Source organism: Peromyscus maniculatus, chromosome 2 (assembly GCF_049852395.1).
Source record: "Peromyscus maniculatus bairdii isolate BWxNUB_F1_BW_parent chromosome 2, HU_Pman_BW_mat_3.1, whole genome shotgun sequence".
NCBI lineage: Eukaryota > Metazoa > Chordata > Mammalia > Rodentia > Cricetidae > Peromyscus > Peromyscus maniculatus.
In genome coordinates this window covers 34,566,522-34,588,767 of record NC_134853.1, presented here as the reverse complement: position 1 = coordinate 34,588,767, position 22,246 = coordinate 34,566,522, and the positions used below count along the sequence as shown (strand labels likewise).

At 39.7% G+C, this 22,246-nt stretch overlaps 1 protein-coding gene across 4 annotated transcripts in view; it reads right to left on the bottom strand.

Moving 5' to 3' along the window:
* Tox (thymocyte selection associated high mobility group box) overlaps window positions 1-22,246 on the bottom strand; it is a 310,327-nt gene that overhangs the window by 157,256 nt on the left and 130,825 nt on the right. For all 4 annotated transcript variants that reach the window (XM_042270875.2, XM_076563936.1, XM_076563935.1 and 1 more), the window contains one exon: window positions 1,417-1,482. In XM_042270875.2, the coding sequence (XP_042126809.1) occupies window positions 1,417-1,482 (66 nt within the window). The remainder of the gene's footprint in view (window positions 1-1,416; window positions 1,483-22,246) is intronic.

The following is a 22,246-nucleotide window of genomic DNA, read 5'->3' as shown; positions in this document are numbered from 1 at the left end:
GTCAGTACAGTTTTGGGATTGATGGTTAGAAGCAAATTAATAGTAACATTTTTCATTTTTTAATCAAACAGTCCGATTCAGAACTACCTATGGGTCCTGGAGGGTACTTAGCAGAATGAATTCAGTAAAGAAAGAATTCTACATGCAAAGCGTGCCTTTCAGAGAGGTTCATACACTGATCTTCTCAATAGAATGGAAGCCAACAGAATCTGGGTCTTTGAACTTCATGATGATCTTATGGTTGGACAATATAGTGGAGTGTCCAGAATGTATGCCAGACAAGGCAGTGGTCACAATGACTTCTAAATAAATTCTGAGTTCATGGAGACATGTGCCTGCCTGTTTTTAGTTAAGCAGAGGACATTTGCTCACAGAGAACACTCCTGTTATTGCGTTAGATTGTGTTTTCTGACAACAACCATGAAAGAAAATGGCTTTGTATGTAGCCACTTTGCACCCCTCTCCTCTCAGTGATCAAACGAACTCAGGCAGATAAATAGGTATTGAAAACTACTACCTGGGAGTTTATGCTTTCAGCAGCTGGCTTTTGAAATCTGAGGCAAATGTGATTTTTTTCCATTGAAGAAAAAAATAGGTTCATGTCCACAAAATGCTCCCGTGAACTCTCCCTACTCTCATTTATTCGCTTATTTATTTTTGCTTATAGTGTTCAGATATTCTATGTTATCCCGGCACCCTAGGGCAGTTATAATTTTGCTTTAACTGCCCTCTCTGGATTAGAGGGCCCGGTTTTAAGTATCTAAAAATAAATAGGCAAGCATTTACTTTTATAAATGTAACCATTTACATTCCCATTCCACTTTTGTTGTCACTTCTCATGATTAAATACCTTGTCAACCTTTCCTAGGGAAATGGACACAAAGGTGCCCTTGAAAGATTTCAATCATGTTTGTGCTTGGGGACCTAAAAGCCACTCTCTCCCCTGCCCCCCAAGAAAGTCCTAAAAGCAGCCATCTAGAACTCACTAGCCATAATACCTCAGTGATGAACATAATGCGTGTTTGAAAATGGCCCTAAACAGTTGATAATTGAAGCTATTGGTGGCATGTGTCGCTTACAATGATAAACTCATCCACAGTCAGAAACACAAATAACTTGCACCTGTAAAGACTTTATTTCCTAAAGGTAACACAACTGTTTAGGAAAGCTCATGCTGGCAAAACAGCTGCTTGCCATTCTGGAGGGGAAGCAAGGTAGCATCCTCCAACAAATGCCAAAGCTGGTGCTTTATCAGCTCCATCTCATTAACTGGAAACAAGGCTTAAATGCTTTGTTTATAAATTATGATTATTCCTGATTGCGGCAGTTACTGATAGTGCTACTCATTTGCAATGCAACTCTTTGAATTTGTTTAATTACAATTTGAAACAAGGCAGAGAAGATTAATTAACCCACCTGGCTGGCTGGCACATAGTCCTGGCTCGGCTCTGTCATGCTCATATACATGTTCTCACCGTCAAACTGCGAATGAAATAATAGTAAACATTGAGCAATCTTGACTGTGTGTGTGTGTGTGTTTTTCTCCACCCCCCCCAAAACTGGAAAACAGTAGCCATAAAAAATAGCATGGCTGAGAATATGGAAATCTGTCACAGTCAGTGAGCCACATCTTTCCTCTGATGCTTCTGTTGTCATCTTCCCTGACCCTGCGTGTCAGTGATTTGGAGTAATTAGTGCTCTAGTAATTACAGCAAGCGAGCAAGAAATGAATGGTTTCCTTTCATCTGCAATCTGTTTTAAAACAAAATGGCTCATTTTGCACGCCATGTATACATACTGCAGTTGGGCTGTAATGAAGTATTAAATGAATGGCATGCTTTCTGAAAAGAAAAAAAATAATGGAAAATACAAGGAGGGGCAGCCCCGTGCATTCTGAGTTAAGCTCTCCAAAAAGAAAAAGTGCAGAGTTTCATAATGGACTAAAACTGGCTTCACTCTAACAGCCTTTTGATTAGAAAAGCATTCTAAATTTATAGTAATATTTGAAGAAAGCATGTGCCACCATAACCGTGGCTAAGAACGGAATATAAGAATAACAAAGAAAACAAATAATAACATACAGGTACCATGATCAAATTTCTTTTCCTGAAATTTTTCAAATACATAGAATGAATATAAACAGGCCAATGCATACAAATTGACCCATATATTTGCAAGTTAGGAACAAGAGTGAAGGAGGGTATTCACAGGGCAGCCCTGTTGCAGAACTACGAAACAAGCCATAGCATTGACAGCAGCAGAGTGCACTTGGCGATGCTGGGTTTGAATCACTCCATTCAATCTGCCTCTATCTGGAGTCTCTTGGTAAACGGGGAAAATATTCCTCTTCAGTTAAAGGAAGATTTTTCCTAAGGTAATCATCACATGGACCAATATAATCAGCTTCAACACTAGGTCTGGATATGTGCTTAGTGACCGGCTTTTCAGACAGAGGAACTTGCAAATGTGAGAATCTACTTTTCAAAACAAAACAATCACTGATAGAAGTACAAGTTAATGAAAATAATGAACATTTTTACATTCCACTAAACTGATGAAGGCAAACGGAAAGCCATGAGTCAGAGACATTCTATTCCATTACCTATGGATTACTAACCCTATAAGGTTATACAGGCCCCCCACAGAGGTATCAGAGCCTCTACTATATTCAGCAATAGTGAATTGTAGTGGTAAAATGCCCCCAAATGTAGCACAAATCTTAACGGGTCTTATTAATAAAATCAAACCTGAAGCCAGGTATTAGGGTGAATGCAGGAAGATCAGAGAAGCAGAACAAGCCACAGCTAACCTCACCTCGTCAATTCCTTAGCTGATCTCGTTTCCTCAAACTGGAAGCCTCTGAGTCCTCATCCAGAATGAATCTCAGCTGAACTGCTGCTAAAAGCCTAAAGACTTAACCAGACTCTAGTTTCTGGTCCTCATGCCTTATATACTTTTCTGCTTCCTGCCATCACTTCCTGGGATTAAAGGCATATGTCACCATGCCTGGAAGTTTCCAGTGTGGCTTTGAACTCAGAGATCCAGATGGATCTTTGCTTTCAGAATGCTAGGATTAAAGGCGCATGCTACCACTGCCTAACCTCTTTGTTTGAAATTGTGGCTATTCTGTTCTCTGACCCCCAGATAAGTTTATTGGGGTGCACAATATATCAACCATACCCTAATGACACTGGAGCACTCATTAGGTTCATCTCAAATACTGAAAGGATTTCTTCATGTATCACCCTAAAGACACATTTCATATCTTGCACACGACCTATCTCAGTGGTGACAAGATCCTTTGTTGAATTACATGGTTGTTTGTGCAATCCAGAGGTTAGCACAAGTGGAGAGGAGAATTGTGTGACTCAGCTGCTCCATCAACTGGCTCAGAGGTTTTGAGTCCTATTGATTTACCAAAGGATGATGTTCCATCAGTCAGGTGAGTTCCCCTAAATACCAATCACCCCACATATCCAACACTTCAAATTCTGACAAAGAGCTTCACAGGGAATTCTCCAACATGGCCTGCTGTGGGATACACTGGTTTGTTTGCAAATGTTTTCTATGTTAAAATGCCAAAGAACCACTTAAAATATGGACAGTTTTTTTGACTACGACAAACTAAATGGAACAGAAGTACTGAAGTGAATCAGAGCTCTGTGGTCCATGCATATTCTAGAATGTGTTACTTTCTATTTCATCTTCTCAAACTCATTTTCTAAATCTGGCATCATCCCCTAGCCAGCTAGAGCTTTGAAGTTTTGGTTTTAATCTATCCAAAGTGTAGGCTAATTGAATATGTTCATGTTACTGTTCTGGATGAACACTTTCCCTCAAAATGTACCAAAGTTAAGTGATTTTGAGCCAAGGCTGAAATAGCATTTCACAATTAAAAAGTATGCAGTTATAAACATTGCAATTTTTTTTGTATATTCCATGTTCCTTCTACCAATAAACTTATCTACTGATATGCATTAACTAATTTAATTTTTTGACTACTAAGAGTTGGATATTATTATTAATACTTGAATAATATAAATGAACATAGAAAGGGGCAGAGCAGTTAGACTAGACACTAGATACAGCTTCTACCAGGCATTTCTGGTATTAGCCATGGCTGACTTGCACATGCACTCACCCACCAGAGCAGATCAACATATTCTGAGTCATAATGGTAAGTCAGCTACCAATTCTGAAGACAGTGTTACTGCAACTAGTGACAGTTCAGGTTGAATATCCCTAATCTGGAAGTTGGAAAGCCAAATTGCTTTTAAATTTGAGATATTTTAAGCACCACAATTACATCACAAGTATAAAACTCTACACATCTTTCTACAATAAAAATAATGTAGGCACATTAAAAATAGTATATGAAATTGCCATCTGATTATTGATATATAAGTAAATGAAATGTGAGTGTCTTGCTTACATTTAGATCATCTCTCTCTTACACACACACACACACACACACACACACACACACACACACACATTTCAAAATCTGGAAAAAATGGGAAAGTTGGAATACCTTTTATCTCAAGTTTATAGAAAAGAGCTATTTAACTTGTATCTCTACACTCTTGAGACATCACCCAGAATTTCCATGGTCTAATGGGGGACTTTTGTTAATGTCCCAGAAGATTGAGTGTTTAGTGATAAGCTTGTTGGAATGTCACTGGATGCTCAAAAGACTGTGGAGGTTATAGTGGTTAATTGTAGGAGTTAACTGACTGGGCCTCTGGGTGCCCAGGGATCTGGTAAAATGCTTTTTTTTGGGGTGTGTCTCTGATAGTACTTATGGATAATGGCTATATTTGAGTAGGTAAACTGAGTAAAGCAGACAACTCCCAATATACATGAGCCATATCCAACCTACTGCAGGCCTGATTGCTCTGGTCTGGTGCTAAAATGTGACACTGATGTTTTTCTACCTTCGTAGTCAACAGAAACACTGGCTTTTTTAAAGTCTCAAGCTTGTCAGTAGCTCTCTCCAGGCTTTGGCTTGCCAATTGTAGATTTTTGAGTTGCTCAGCCTCTGTAACTAAATGGAATTTAACTAAATGTCAATTCCTTATAATCTGCCCCTTTACAAACACACACACACACACACACACACACACACACACACACACACACACACACACCTGTGGGCTCCCCTGGGTGGATCTGGGTTTCTGGACAAGTGCTATAGTAAGGGATGGACTACACTAGGTAGTGGGTGACCTAAACACACCCTGGTTACTCTTTGAGCCCCCATAATTTAGGGTCAGCATTAGATCATCAAAAATGTTTATTATCTAATTAACAAAACTCAAATCATACTTGCTTCATTAAGCAAATTATCTTCCCAAAGGAAGTGACAGACTTTAGAAGAGGGAGGAGATTCAGTTTTCAAACAAGGTTTTGATGGATTTTTGCTTGTTTTTTCTTTGAGTGGAATCTAGGACTTGGGGCATTCCACAAATATGCTACCACTGAGCTACATTCCTGGCCCTCATGAGTGCTTTGAGGGTGATGCACTCCAAGTTTGCAGTAGGTGAAAGCCGGCTGACGGGCTGGGGAGATAACCTGGTCAGTTATGTGCTTTCCATGAAAGCGTGAGAACCTGAGTTCAGTCTGCAATGCCCACACAAATGCCTGGTGTGGTGGCATGCACCGTTAGTCCATGCCACCTGTGGAGGTGGAAACAGGTAGACTCCTGCCTAGCCTAACTGGTAAACTCCAACTCTCAGTGACAGACTGGGTCTAAACTGTAAAGCAGATGGCATCTGAAGAAGGATACATGAGGTTGACCTCTGGCCTCCACAGGCACACACATATGTACCTGTACATATGAAAACAAGTATGTGTGTGTGTGCACATACACATGTGCAACTGATTAATTTACAAACAAAGCCCTTAAGAGGAAAAAGAAGCAAAAGTACAGACAGGAATGGTAAGGGTGCCATCATCCAAATGCTGTCTCCAATTCCTCAATATTCTGATTTGTAAGACTGTATTTAATATAAGAAACATAGGTTGGCTGGGAACCGGGAGCCCGACTCTATATAAGCAGGCTCCCTCTGTATGAGTTGCAAAACAAAAATCTATACATGCCCAAACAGGCCTCTTCCATATCCTTGTGGTTGAAGGCTTGCAATTGGACCCTGGCTGAGACAGCGAGAGGGCAATGGTATCCTGACCCACTCTTCACCATCAGGCTGGATTTTCTTAGCTCACCACACCCTGTCCCAGAGCTGCTTCCAGGGGCTCAGCAGGCCTCCCACTACTCTAACCGTCGTAAAAGGCATCCCATGTTATGGGCTTACGGCCAGTTGTCATTTGAAGTAGAATTATAGCTCACAGAGTCCTAGAATTTTGGGTTTGGAAAGCTCCCTAAAGACATTTATCTGAATTTCTCACATCGTGATGGAAGAAATAGATGCTTTGTTAGTCACATGGACCATCTGGGAATAGAACCAAGGTCTGGATTCTGAGTAGAAGAGCTTTCTACTATGATATACTGCTTTATTTTCTATTACCCATAAAAGGTGGGAATTGGACTGTACTGCTACAGATGTTCCACAACCTGCAATGGAGTTATGTCCTGATAAAATCATTGTCAACTGAGTAAAATAATACATGGGATACACCTAACCTACTAAACATACCAGCTTAGCAACAAAACACACTGCAGAGTGTTGATTGCTTCTGCCTATGATTGCATGGCTGACTAGGAGCTGTAAATTGTTGTCGCTGCCCAGTATCGCAGAGAAGACTGAATTGCATGTTGCAAGCCCAAGAAAACTACAACATTCAAAATTAGGACTGGGGGCTGGGAATGCTGTTTAGTAACAGAGAACTTGCAGAGCACACACAAAATCCTGGTTTCTATCCCTGGAACCATTAAATAAATAAATACCACAATTGTGGTATCTACTGAATTCATATTGCTTCTGCATTCTCATAAAGCAAAGAAAAAAAGCGTTAACTTGAACCATTTTTAAGTCATGGGCTGTCTTATACGTAATGTATGTTTGTGTATTCACAGATCTGAAGGCACAGCAGGAGCATTATTACACTCTAATGACCCTAATTCCCTCTACATGGATCACATATTAGATAACCATTATTAGATTATTAGTAATTACCTCAATAAAGTTGTTTCATTAAACATAACTAACTGCATTTGCCCATACCTTATGTTTATCACAGTTAGTATTCTTGGAAGTCAACTGAATTTAGGCATTACAACTTTTCACCATGTGTATGACCATACTAGGACTTTTAATTTCCATGTTTTCTCAATTTAAAACCTGCAGCAAAGTTTGAAAGAATAAATAGACTTGACTTCTTTAAATCTAAATGTAAATGGCATCAACTCAGGATTAGCTTTTCTGACCAAAGGCTTTTATATTCTTTATTGTGTTTTCATTTCAAAGCACCAGGGGATGCAATCACATAAAAAGTCATTTATAATCTTCTACTACAGTTTTTGGAAATTGTTTTTAGAGGATATTAACCAAACCCATAATCCCAAAGAGCCTTTCAAACTAGGTAGTCATTATTTCTTCTATTTAAAAACAGAAAAAAGACATCTAGTGCTGTGTGAGGCTGGCCAGTGATGAGAAACAGTGGGCAATGTGAGGCTCTTAAAACAGGGACACAAGAGACATCTGAGTGAGAACATGAACTGCACACCAGTCACTGGCTCTGGACCAGAACATGGCATCTTTTCTTATGGAAACCATGGAAAGAAAACCAGAAAACTGCTCCTGAAAGAGAGAAGGAGAGAGAGGGAGAGAGGGAGAGAGGGAGAGGAAGGGATGGAGGGAAGGAGAGAGAGAGAGAGAGAACCCCAAAGAATTCATGCAAAGTTACCACTCTGTGTCTATGAAGAAAAATGCACACATTTCTAGTTTTCTATAGAGACCTTTGATTACCAAAACAAACAATAGAAATGTTTATCATACTGATGGGTTAATATGGCATGTTTTAGAAAATCCATCATATTAATAATAAGAAGGAGTAATAATTTTCAAAATAAAATTTCCATTTCTGCATTGTTTGGTCCAACATTAAAAGCTGCATTTCTTTCTTTCTTTATTGTAATTAAAGAAATAACAATTTTGGGCAGCTAGTCCAGCTTTTTGCTGTTTTGTCTGGATGCAAACAGAGCTGGGGATTTAGGTGAGTTTTAAAATGCTTGGATAGCAGATACAAGACCTTAGATTCAATCCCTGAGCCAGAAGAAAAAGTCCATATGGAATGAAACACCTTAAAAGCTAAGCATGGAGCAAATGCATGGAGACAATGTGAACAGTTATGAGGCTAGTCACATGCATAGCCACCGGGATCCAGTATCATGCCACTCCTCCACATCCACAGCATCCTCTTTTGCTCAGGAGGGACTGGAGGCACTAGATGGGGAACACTTGTCTGTTATCTTCCAGGCTCAAGGTTGCACCTCCTAATGTGCAGCAGTCACCCTGCATGCTGAACCCTATGAATGCATTGGAAACATGCTTGCACAGGCAGAGCCAGCCTATGATACAGGCAAGGAAAAGAACATAGCTATTCTGCTTCTGCTTTCTAAGTCTGTGTGTTGCTACCCAGAAGTTCAGAGAACTGAAGTGGAAAGGGGGACCACTGTCACCTCTGGCTCCTGTGACTTGAACTGGAGTGATAAAGAATGCACTGCATTGCTGGAATAGCATGGCATTGAGTAGGGGAGAAAGAATTCCAGACAAACCACAGCTTACAACCTGGCTTCTACTTTGAAGTCACACATATGTTCTCATTGTATTTCTGTCCTAGCAGAACATTTACTTGGGGACTCATTGCCTTTGCTAATGCTGCAACCTGAGATTTTCATTATCAGCCTAACCATTTCTCTAGACCATGTCTTGTGATACATCATATCAGTGGTTTGAATCTTATGGAGAGAAGCCTCTAACTTTCAGGGTACGGCTATCATGCAATGGCTTTGATGTCCTGACTACTTACAAACAAATGTACTATGCTTATACATTCCGATCATCATGGGATTCTTTTAGTAGTACCCTAACAAGCTCTCCATAGATGACACTAATGCCACTGTGGTTAAACCAGTTTTAACTTCTTCCTTTGCAAGCACTTCCAATCTCATCAAATATATAGTTTCCATCACAGCTGTACAGTGACTATTAATTAGCCCTTATTATATAGATGATAAGGAGTTTGTGTACTTCTCTGAGATGGATTGAATCTCAATCTCCTATCAACTCTGTCTTCCTGCTCCTCGGGCCTTAACTAGTAACCTTTGCATCCGAGAATGGCTGACACCAACCCCATAGTCACAAAGACCTTATTCCTAGCCATAGCAGCTATGTGTCCTCGAGCAGGATACTAACCTGTATGGAAAAACTCTGCCTCTATGTGGGGGCCTGAGGAAGCTGACCCACAGCATCCACGGTGGATGCTGTGGGTTAGGGTGTAGGGATATTATGAAGGAAGATGATTGCTTGTGTTTCCTTTGTTCTTCCTGGAAATGGATCTGTTGTGTGATTTGTTCCCTTTATCTCTTCTCAGACTTACCTTTCATACCAACAGTCAGGCTGCCCAGGGCTTTCATTGCCAGGGTTAACCTGAGAGCTTGCATTTACTACAGGGTGGGCTACAGCAACTTCTAATGCACTAACAGTTAAGTGACTGCTCTGCAGGGCTACACTAATCTCACCCAGTGTCTGTTCTGTTTTCATTGTAATATGGGTAAGAGTCTTTAGTTCTCTCTTCCATTCTTATGCAAAGACAGAACCAGCGTAGAAGCCCATAGGTAGAAGAAACAAGATCACCTACATTATGAACATCATTCCACTATTTAAAAGCAAAAAGTTCAAGTTTCTAAAAAAAAAAAGTCATCTATCCCAAACCTTCAAAACCAAGTGATCAATTTTCATTATTCATTGTGTCAGAAAGAAAAGACTGTGTGGATGAAAGCTTAACTATCAAGCTATTCTGCCAAGTTTAATGAAAAGTCATTCAATTCAATCAAAATACTCATGATACACTTGCACATCTTTACAAAATATGCACCTAAAAACCTTCAGGATCAGCTAATAAGGAGCCAATGTTTTCTAATACTACTCAGGGGCCTGGTCTCATAAGGAAATACCCACGTATTTCTGAAATTCTATAAAGCTTGAAGTGGTAAAACTATGCTGCTCTGAGAAAGCACAGAGCCAAATGGTTGCTTTAGAACATTCTTTGGACTCCTCATCTTGTTTTAGGCCAATTTTTCTGAATCTATGAAAGGAACACTTGAGAAGTGCATCAAAGTTGCTGGCAACTCTTACCTAAGCTAACTTACTTCCACATCCTATCATTTATTACCAAGTTTGCCATAGAACCTAAGTACTACTTCAGTGCAGAACAACAAGCATGAAGCCAATTAGCCTGGCATGGCTGGCTCCTGCACTGTCAATTTCCCTCTGAAGCAAAGGACATTTCCAGATTCTGACATGTAGAGGAAAGGGTGTGAATATTTTTCAACATGCATCTGGTCTGGAGGAGTTTGTTCACTTCTGGGAATCTCCAAGCAAAAGAAATGTAAGCCTGAAAGAAATTCAGGGTGTTGAGAAAATCATGGGCATTGAGTGACTGGATGCACATGAGTAACAATGAGGTTCTATTCAGACTAGTTTAGGGACAGTGAAGATATGCTGAGGACAAATAGTGATTGAGTAATTTTGAGATTAAAAGTGATTCTAAAGAGTAACTATGGATGTTTAGAGTTTTGAGCTATGTAGTTTCATCTGTCTGTAGTAAGGACTCAGACAAACAGCATTTGGACTGAACTGACAATTACGTTACAGGAACAGACTCAAATATTTAAGTCTAACAGCAGGGTAGATGTGGGAATGTATGTTGGTGCACCCAGGGAGTCTAGCCAATGAGAAATGCAAGTGGTTCCACTGTGACACATTTTGGCCACTCCTTCTCTTTTTAGAGACAGTCTTTGGTATTTCTTTAGAGTCTGGAGTTTCTCTATTCTAAGTGAAAATATGATATTTTAAAATACTACAGGAGAAAAATCCTCCAAGTCACTGGGTTTGAGGATGGTTTTGCTAACCCCTTAAGGGCCACGCTCTTCTTGGGAAATAGAAAGTCATGGAAAGGCAAACAATTGTGTGTTTTTCTTTAACATCTTCAAATATTATGTGGTTCCATACATTTCTACTATTTCCTTGGATGATCTCATGATCTTATAATCCAATGGGACTTTCTTTGATAATTTTTTTTATCAAATAGAATAGATCAGTTTTTTGTGCTTCTGTTTAAGTTTTATACATCAGGTATCCTCTCCCTGGGGTACGCTCATTACAAATGTTCTGAATTCAGGTCTGAAGGTTCCCTGTGCCCATTTCCTTGCAGAAGATCTAACTATTCCACACAGTCATTCATTCATCCTCCTGCTCTCATTTCACATTTCTGGGGCTATGTCCCAACTATTTTAGCCTCTCCTTTGCAGAACATGACACTTTGTCCGGGACGCACTCCAGCAAATGTTGGAACTCCTGTGTGAGGCAATGCGGGTACTTCCACTCAAAGCCTTGCTTACTCTATCATGAGGGGCAGTTGATTTCCTGTGTCTTATTTCTGTAATGGCACCTTTTGTGGAAAAATTGAGACTGGAAGATAATCCCATTTGATGCTGACAGTCAGACCTAACACAGTCATTGCTACACATCAAAATTAAGTGAAAATCCATCATGCACTTCTAGAAAACACTGTGATAATGACTCACCATTTCTCAACCAGATGCTCATTTAGCATGCACTTGGGTGTGCAGGGTGCGCACACACACGCGCGCACACACACACCATGGTACATGCAGTTTTTATATCATTTTGCTGATAAGCAGAATGAGTGTTAGAGAAATTGTGTTAAGTGTTTTAGAATCTTTCTGTGTGCATTTTCTCTTCACTTTTCTCTGATAACTCTGGACTCTGCTTGCTTCATGATTTGTTCCTGTCCAGACAATTGGGCTCCTATGCCTTCCCAAGAGCTCCTCTGCCCAGAATATCTCCCCCAGCTTCTTATTCTTTCTCTCTTTATTCCTAATAATTCAGTGATCACTCAACTTATCAACTGACTTGGAATGTATCAGAGTGTGAGAGATGATACTACTACTAATTATTAGCAACTGAGCATAAACTTGGATTCTCCTAACCAGGGACAGGTTTCCTACCAAAAGGCACACCTTGTAGATGTCATTGATGGCATCCCTTCTCTGCCATTGTGTAAGCGCTCTGTAGCACCCTGTGCTTATGCTGGCCCGTATCCCACTGTACTGTCCCTGACTTCACTCTGATATTGAACTACGGGCACCATAAGGTCAGAAACTTTCTGGCCTAAACCTGCCATAGTTTTACTTTCCCAGTGCCATTACAGGAATGAGTAAATAAAAGTCAGTGCAATATTATAGCAACTATAGCATTGGGAGCATCTCAGGTCTCCAAGGGTCTCCAATAATGTTTATTTGCTATGACTTAATTTCCAAATAGTATCTGTGCATGGAGACTGATCCTCTGGGGGCATGGGGCAAAGGTGCCCAGATCATATATCAGTTTTCTATTGTAAAACCTACTGTTCTACAGAGATGAACTCTCTCCAGCCACTCTATAGTTGGATTATTTTGGAAGGGAGCTCATTTTGCAGAATCTCAGACAACAGTTACAAGGTTTGTGGTAGAGAGCTGTCCAGGCTTCAGGTTCCTTGATCCTGGCATTAGCCAGAGATCAGATTATGGCCAAGATGCTCCCGGTCAAACTGGTGTGTGTTTTTACACTCAGCATGCAGCCACAAGTGAGCTCTTCACTAGAGCTAGACCAGCATGCTGATGACACTCTGGCAGGACAGGCACCTGGGTGCTTCCTTCTTTCCCTCTCACACATGACTCAAGGGTAATTTGTGGATCTTGCCCATGCATAGGTATGGCATGACCGGACAGACATGGGAAGAGATGCCATCATGGAGAGATCCCAGATGGGAGTCTGGACCTGGTGTTTCCTCTCAGATTGGCTTTGGAATGGAGAGTGAAAATTATAATATCCTTCTGCGAGTTTGTCAGATTCAAACGACATGTACAAATGTATTTATGAATTATTAAGTTCTATACCCACATGTGCTGTGCTCTGTTGTGGAAACCATGGGACTTCCCCACAGGCAAGTTTGTTTAACGGTTTCCATCAGTGATTGGAAACGTTAATAAGAGGAAAGATGTAGAAACAATTAACTCAGTGTGCCTAAATTTGTCTGTAACAGATCTTTAAGACAGAGAGTTACATGTGGACCTAAGTTTATTGCCATATGTACAAATTCAGTCCAACATTAAATGAGATGATTGCGGGAAAGTAAAGGAAGGAAAAATAAGTTAATAGTGAAGTAGTCAGATCAGTAACTTGCGGATCACCCCAGATGTGCATGTGTGGGCAAGGAAGTGCACATAAACATGTTATTCACACTTGCACATACTTTCCTCCTGTGTGCACAAAATGTTTTTCTCTTATAAGTTTTTAATCAGCTAATATTTAACTCATTTGTAACTGTGCTTGAGGGCAGCACTTGAGGTGCACTGCTAAAAACCTTCATGCAAAACTTCAGAAGTCTGGAAGGGCAAAGGCATGCACAACTCTTCTCTCATAAACAGGAAATGCTGCTCACTTATAGCAAAAATATGTCATATCTCATCCACACAACTAATTTATCCATTAAGCAAATTCATTTACATTGAAAATTAAGATACCAAGTAGTTTCTTCCTAAAATACAGGATTATGTGCCTCAGTGCAGTGGTACAATGTGGGATGGCATAATTGTTCTATACATTTTATTTTTCATAGCTTAGTAGTTGTATGCATGAAATTACCCACAAGCTAATGATCACTATTTGTCATTGAACTGTATATCCACCATTTGATTTTCTAGTTCAACAATTACATGACCTAGCTAGACCCTAAGGTGTTTTAGTTACCAATGACTACTCTTCAGTGACCACTCTTCTATTGCTGCCATAGAAGAAAGAACATCACATCTAACCAGCTCTGTTCTGTTATTCACCTCTGCAAGAAGAGATGCATTATTAATATCTCTTGCACATTTCATATTTGCTGTGAAAGATTTTGACATAATATATTTTTATAGCCATTAAGTAAATTAATATTAATGTTAGATTAAGTGGTTTCCAGATTTTTTTTTTTGGTAGAAATGCCTTCTGAATAGTTCTGGGCAGAATGTACATATTTTAAATATGTCTAATGAGTCTTGTCTCCAAAAAATCCTTCTATGTTACTTGAGACATTAAACTTGAAGAAATAAGTTTAACACACTGAAGTAAGAAGAGGATAGAAGCTAAACACTAGAGCAGATTAAATGATCAGAATGAATTTTTATTCTAAAGAGCAGAACAATGCTGCCTTTTCTTCAGAACTAATATACCTCTCCTCCAAAAGTCATCGTATTGTGTCTAATCCTCATTTCACATAATTTGAGAGCAAAGCACTCTGGACACATGGCAGGAAATAGGCCCACAGTGATTATTTAAAATCCGTATTTTATATTACCTGCTGCATTCCATTTTCAGGCAATGAACCAACACATGTGAAGGTTCATGTGTATTAATGCTTCCGAAAGCTAATGTGTTTCTCAAAATGCATACTATGCAACCTTGATACACACTGTAAATCGTGTTTTTTAAAACAGTGCATTTCACATTGTTACATTGTTGATGGAAAAGAGTTTATAGATATGCTTTTGCAGAAGTGCCTATGAGGTGCCAGGCATCTGCTATTTTCTCCTTAACTTCTCTTTATATTTTCTCCATTAGCAGCCACTGAACACTATATTCAGCCAACTATTCTTTGACGGTTAGCCTTACAAAATATATGGTGTAAGGTGTACCATTATTTAAAGGGTTATTAGTATTTGCGTCTTTCTTTTTTAATTTAAAGTTTTGTTTTGATTTCTTTTTTAGTTGCTTATACATAGATGTATCTATCCTTAATAAAAATATTGTGAGGGACATACAATGCAACTCACAACTTCCATGGAAGTGATTCTTAAAAGAGATGATTTTACTCCACTCTGCGAGGGCATTAGACATTTGCTAATACGTAGAGACAGTTTTGATTGCTGAATGATGGGTATTTCTACAGTTAGGAAGCTGAGGTTCAGGGGTTATATTCTACAATGCACAAGACAGACCTCCAAGAATGGTCTAGCCTCATGCCAACAGTGTTGTTGCTGTTGTGAAAGCCTGATCTATGTTAAGTAGCTTGTACTCATTTTCATGACACAACCTAGAGGAAAGATGGAATGAACTGTGAAATGTCTCATGTGAATAAGAAGGGTGGCTGCTTAGATTCTAGACCAGACAATATGTCATTTTGAAAAATCACACAGACACGGTCCTAACAATAAGATATAACCACAGAATTCTCACCTGGCCTGCAGCTGTTCCAAGTCTTTGGGGGATGGTACTCAAAAGAATTATAGAGCCTTGAGGATCTTAGATACATAGTCCATCAATTCAAGATGAACAGACATTGTACCTCATACATACTGCAGTTACAGATACTCTGAGTAAATATAAAGTAAGAAAATGAGTTCCTCAAACTATATACAAAATTGTCACTTGTCACGGTTAAAACCTAAAAGCTCTAAGAAAAACTAATAATTTGTTAATTAGAATTCTATTTATTCTTTCCTGTGCAAATCTAATCATTTGTTTGCAAGATGCTGCATCTTCATTAAAGCCATTAGTATTCCAAGTAGATGGTTGTACTAATTTTCTAAGTGGAACTGGAATTTCACTACTGTGTTTCCAGCAGCTCTTACAAGTGAATATTCCCACATAATATAATCTGCTTCAAATGAGCAATCTTGCCAAAAGGTATGTGGGAAAATAGGCAATATCACTAATTCTGTCAGTCAGGCACACCAAGAGCCCAGAGAGGTAGGACTTTTTCTTAGTTAGAATAGGTGTTACCAAAATGAAAAAAAAATACAAGTGCTAAGATGTGGAGAAAAACTATATTCATTTTATATGTAATAAAAAAAGAACACAGTATTTGTCAGAATGGATATTAGTTCAGCCCTTATAAAAAAGCAATATATAGGTTGCTCAAGACACCAAAAATAGAACTAGTCTATGCTCCAGAAATCCTATTCCTGGGTACAGGGACAAAGAAAATGGAGCCACTGTGTTGAAGAAACAGCTGTACTGCCTGCATTTTGCAGCAGATTAATAATAGACAAACTGTCCATCATCTGAAGATTGAATAAAGAATGTGTCACACTATGGAATACTATCTAGTCACAAAAAGGATGAAATCTCATCATTTGTGACAGCGTGGATGAACTGGAGATAAATAACATACAAAAAACAAGGACCTCTTGATCTCACTAGTATGTAAAGTCTGAGAAAATTGATCATGAGAATAGAATGATGGATATTAAAGGCTGGGGAGGGTCCAGAGGAGGTGATGAGATGGATCAATTAATGTGAGAAACGAGTTTCTCACATGCAGCCGTATAGTATTGTGACTTAGGTTGATAGCATTCTGCGTGTTTTTAATAAGCTACAAAAATATTTTCACTACAGAAAAATGACAAATGCTTTAGGAAATAACTGTGTTTACCCAGATATGACATAATGTTTTTGGTGTATAGAAACATCATATGGCAGCCCATAAGCTTATCAGTTAAAAATTGAAAATGGGCAATTCCTTACAGCAAACAAAGACAGTTAAATTAAACTCATAGTATCCAGGAATGGTCTTATTATATATGGCAAACATTATATGTTGCACACATATAAATATATGCAAATTTTATATGTAATAAACTACTGAGAGGGACTATTCCACTTTAAAGAAATAAAGTCTCTTCTACTTTTCTAAGGAAATAGAATCTATATCAAGTTGTCTCCTAGAAGAGCAGGTTTGGGACATATTCTACAGCTTTCAGGCAATGCATTTGTCTCTGCGGCTGTGACTAAATTGGTTGGTAACATTATGGGTGTGGACTTCTGTTTATCTGCTGGGTGGGTAGAGAAGGAACCTCAGCAGTAGGTGGCCATGGCTATGGAGGGAGCCTTTAGCTGGCCCCTGGCAAATTGGTGAGGAGAGGATCTCTTTGTGGACAGCCAGTGGTGAGGTGGAGTGCACAAGGCCACTTTGGTCTGAGCAAAGCACACGTTCAAACAGGTGGGAGAGTTCAGAGAAAAAGATGACATCAAGAATTCTGGGAAGGGTTGATCTGAGTTCTCTTCAATGTCTTAACCTCTCGGGTACTCTCTATGCTTCTGGAGAGCAATACTTCAAATGGTTCAGAGAGTTTTCATTAAAAATACCATGAATTTGCTGGCAGAGTATGTTGGTGATCTTAGGGGATGTAAGCAACTTAGTGTTTAGCAGTATTCAAACATACTTAAGTAAAATGCCTTATGTATATTTTATTTTTAAAATAGCTAAAAAAAATCTTAAGGAGCGATCATTTGCTTATGGCAACAGTGAGCTACATACAGCAAGGATTAAGGATTCCCATGCACCGCCATATACACCCATCACACTTCCATTAACAGCATTTCCCCCAGGGGTGGCCATCAGTCTACACTCACCTGTTGTCATTCTAAGCCCACAGTTGTCATAGACAGCTGAAGTTGGTGCTGTATATTCTATGGGTTCTGAGAGATGGAGAATAACACGTGTCTGCCATGGTAGTGTCATACAGGAAAAAAAGTTCTGACTATGAATTTCAGTTTAAGTATTTTTGCCTACACATCTTATGTTTGAGAATTCTTCACAGCCAGTCCTTCCAGCTCTGCCTCCAGCAGGTGCAGGTGCTGAAAACGAAGCACGAGGCCTAACTCTCTACATACATGCTGCGGCATCTGCTAGTACTGAACATTCGCTGAAATTTTTACGAACTAATAGGAGGGAAGGGCTATGGAAATGGCAACCCTTTAATCTCTGCTCATTTAACACGATAACTTTCTAGAAATACAGAACTAGATAGGGAACTTCACATGGATTAATATGTTGGAGGGTAGATTCACAGAGCCAACACTAGTAATCACTTCTCAGGCTGCTCACACTTGCACTGAATTTCCAGGAATATTTCCAGTTGTCCCCAACAATGATTCTAGGTTAGTGTCCAGGAATGTTCACAAATGACTAAATTTGGATAAAAATTTCATTTGTGTTTCAGGTATGTAGATACAGAACAAAGTAGAGAACTGTGATCATCCTATTAACCGATGAATGTGGACAAGACTTAGTACTTCAAACCTTTAGATAACATTTTCTGTTCTCCCTGACCCAGTTTGTTAACTAGATAACTGCCAAGATTCCAACTTCATTCTGTTCTACAGAAAATTATTTAAAATTATCAGTATCTTAATATTTTAGCATTGAAGTTGTGTCTCTAATTCTGTGTTAGCATGTAAAATGAAGGATGGAAAGAAGGGACATGGCCACAGAAATCTTCTCTTTGTCTCAAATGGCTGGCATGAATTGAAAACAACACTGCCAAGCACCCAAGCATGGGGCCTAGATCAGCAGCCTCGAAGCAGGATGGCAATTCCTGGTCTGCCTTGTTTTGTGCCTTTCATGACTTGTCAGTGGTCAGTCTTTCTCTTTGCATGGTGAGGAAACCACACTGCTGATTTGTGGGTCACTAAAAGGACCAGAAAAGCCAGCATATATCACTACTTTAAATGGAGCTCACTTGGAAGTGCTCTCCCAAATGCAGTCACGTTCCATATAAATGTATTAATAAGATTAACCAAAGCTGGTCTGGGGAGATGGCACAGAGGGTAAAGTACTTGCTCCATGGACATGAGAACCTGAGTTTGGACCCCCAGAACTGACATAAAACCTGATACAGTAGTGCCTATCTGTGATGCTGGTGTTCTTATGGAGAGATGTAAGGTGGAAACAGGAGAATTTCCAAGAGCTCATGAGCTGGATAGCCTGGCATGTGCATGGCAAACAAGAGACCCCCCTGCCCTTTTAAACAAGGTAGAAGGCCAGGACTAACAGTCAATTCTGTCCTGACCTCCACATGTGCACCATGCCACATGCATGCCACATTCACACACACAAACACAGAGAGAGAGAGAGAGAGAGAGAGAGAGAGAGAGAGAGAGAGAGAGAGAGAGAGAGAGAAATAGAGAGGAAAAGCAATGACCAAAGTTATAAAGAAAATTTGAGATGATGAAGTTGTTCTTGAAGATAGGTTCATTACCATAAATTTAACAGGAAACTCTTTAACTGCTTACTTAGCAGGGAGGAGGGTATTTCATGTTAAATGAAACTATTATTTTTAAAGAAGAAGACTACTCAAACAGATAGCCTTGGGCTTATAGAATATAAAGGCAGTAAGACCTACAAAGGAAAAATGATCATAGATGGCAGTCAAGTGTCTTCCGTGTCTCATCTTCCCTTGAGTGATGTCCTTCTTAATGTTGGGTTCAGAAAGAATCTGTAAAGCATCTTACCTCCATATTGGTCCACAGCCTGTCCTCCCACATCCACTGTAGAGGTAGAGATTATGTATGTCACACTGGCACTGGCATCTTAAAAGGTCTAAGTAAGAGGCTAGAATGTAGCCACATTTAGGATATCTCAAGACTGCTCCTAAACCTTTTGTTTTCTCCCTTCTATTCCTTAAAATCAAGTCCAGTAAATGGGCTCACCATATGATCCAGCAATCCACATGCTGGATGCACACTTAAATTTAGAAAATGAAATCAGCATCTTGGAGAGATGTCTTACTCTTATTCATTGTAGCACTAGTCATGGTAACCAATAAATGGAACTAAGTGTCCATCAACTGATGAGTAGATAAAGGAAAGAAGGTACATATGGGAAACTGTGAAGCCACAAAGAGATCAAACCTTGACATTTATGAGAACACTGAGAGCTGGTGAACATGAGAGTGACTGAAGTAAGACAGAGACAGAAAGACAAACACCGCATGACCTCACCTGCAAGTCTGGGCCTCAGAGATGAGAGCAAAATTGTCTTTATCACAGATGAAGGCAGGAGTGATGGGGGAAGGCTGGCCAACAAACAGTGAATTGTAATAAGGCAGAAATGAGTTCTGGTATTCTCTTACACAGTAGGCAACTAAAGACAATAAAATGTACTGTAGCCTTTTATAAGCTACTAGAAATGATTATGAGGGTTGATACCACAAAGAACAAATGATTTAGGAAATATAGATGCTACCTGGTTTAAACGTTGCACAGTGTCTGTCAGTTTGGAGATGACACCAGTCAAGGACTGTGTTCTATTTCTATGTCTCAATAAAGAAAAATCAGGTTCAAGTTGGAGATGTTGCTCAGTTGGTGGAGTGTTTGCCTGCTATGTATAAAGCCTGGGGTTCAATCTTCAGGAACTCCCACCACTGGCCATGCTGACATGTGACTAATCCTAGCATTCTGGAGGCAAAGGCAGGAATATCAAAAGCCTAAGGCCAGCCTGGAACACATGAAACCCTGTACTAGAAAAAAACAGCAATGACAAAAGAAAGGATGGAAGGAAGGAAGGAAGGAAGGAAGGAAGGAAGGAAGAAAGGAAGAAAGAAGGAAAGAAAGAAAGAAAGAAAGAAAGAAAGAAAGAAAGAAAGAAAGAAAGAAAGAAGGAAGGAAGGAAGGAAGGAAGGAAGGAAGGAAGGAAGGAAGGAAGGAAGGAAGAAAGAAAAAAAAGAAAGAGAAAGAAAGGGAAGGGAAGGGAAAGGAAAGGAAAGGAAAGGAAAGGAAAGGAAAGGAAAGGAAAGGAAAGGAAAGGAAAGGAAAGGAAAGGAAAGGAAAGGAAAGGAAAGGAAAGGAAAGGAAAGGAAAGAGAACTAAGCTCAACCCACAATAGCCTGGGTATCAGTTATCATTTTGTTCCTCACTCTCACTGTTCATTGACTGATAGTTTCTTTTTAAAAATCTATCCAAAAGCTGGGCGGTGGTAGTGTACGCCTTTAATCCCAGCACTCGGGAGGCAGAGGCAGGTGAATCTTTGTGAGTTTGAGGCCAGCCTGGTCTACGGAGCGAGATCCAGGAAAGGTGCAAAGCAACACAGAGAAAACCTCGTGAAAAAAAAAAATCTATCCAACGGTTTACTTCTTAATTCAGCACTGTATTACCAGTCCATTTTTCTATTCTCATATAATGCAGAGGGGAAAAAAAGCCAAGATAATTAAATCTCTTTGCTCCAAGGTCTTACAGCTGTTTATTTGGTCCAGTCCATCTGGTTTTGGCCATCTTCAAGCTTATTCACTATTCACCATTAAAAAGAAACGTTTTGATGATTTATCTCTATTAGTATCTTCTCAGTTTAGCAAATCCCCCAGCTACTTCAAGGTGTGAGTTTCCAGGGAGAGGTGAAGGCTGATTCTTCCCAGAAGAGTGTTCCACGGCTCTTCTCAACTGTTCTTCTATAGTTACCATCTGCTCATCCTGTGTATGTCTTAACGTTGCTACTTCTCTACTAAAACACCTCTTCTTTCCACACCTGCTCTTGATTGCCACATTTCTGTTGCTGGTGTTTGCAAAAGGAGCTTTTTATTTTGTGGCTGCCCTAGTGTTCACTAATGCCTGTGTGGACTTCCTAAAAACACAGGTGGAGGTACAGACCACAGTCATGCAAGAAGAGAAGCATCTCTGTTGTAAAATTCCCTGCCTGGAATAGGATTCCTTATCTTCCTCCTTCTCCCCGTTGGTGGCCACACAAGAATCTTCAATCTTCCCTTTCATTTGTGTATAATCTCATCTCTTCTGAGTCTTTGCTCACTTGACCTGGGATGTGAACTAGATTCCAGAGCTGGTCATTGCAAGGAAACTTCTGTAATCCTGTTGTTTTGATTTCCAGCATAATGCTTTATTAATTCTTAGAGTGCTTCATACAATGTGTCTGATCATATTCACCCTCTCCGTTCCTCCTCCTAACTATCCCCAGATACATCCCACCCCTGACTTCCTGTCCTATTCTTCTATGTGGTTTTGCAGTCAAGTCCAGTTTGTACTGCTCAGATAATACCAGGTTTGGGGCTGGACACTGGAGCATGGTCAGTCTAATAGGGGGCACAGCCTTCACAAAAACTGATGTTCCTTCCTCTAGGAGCCATTGACTGTCCATAGCTTGTTTGTTTTCAACATCCTTGGCATTTTGGTTTTGTTTTCTGGCTCTCTGGGTTTATTTGCTTTACTTTCTTACCCTAGCATAGTTGCTG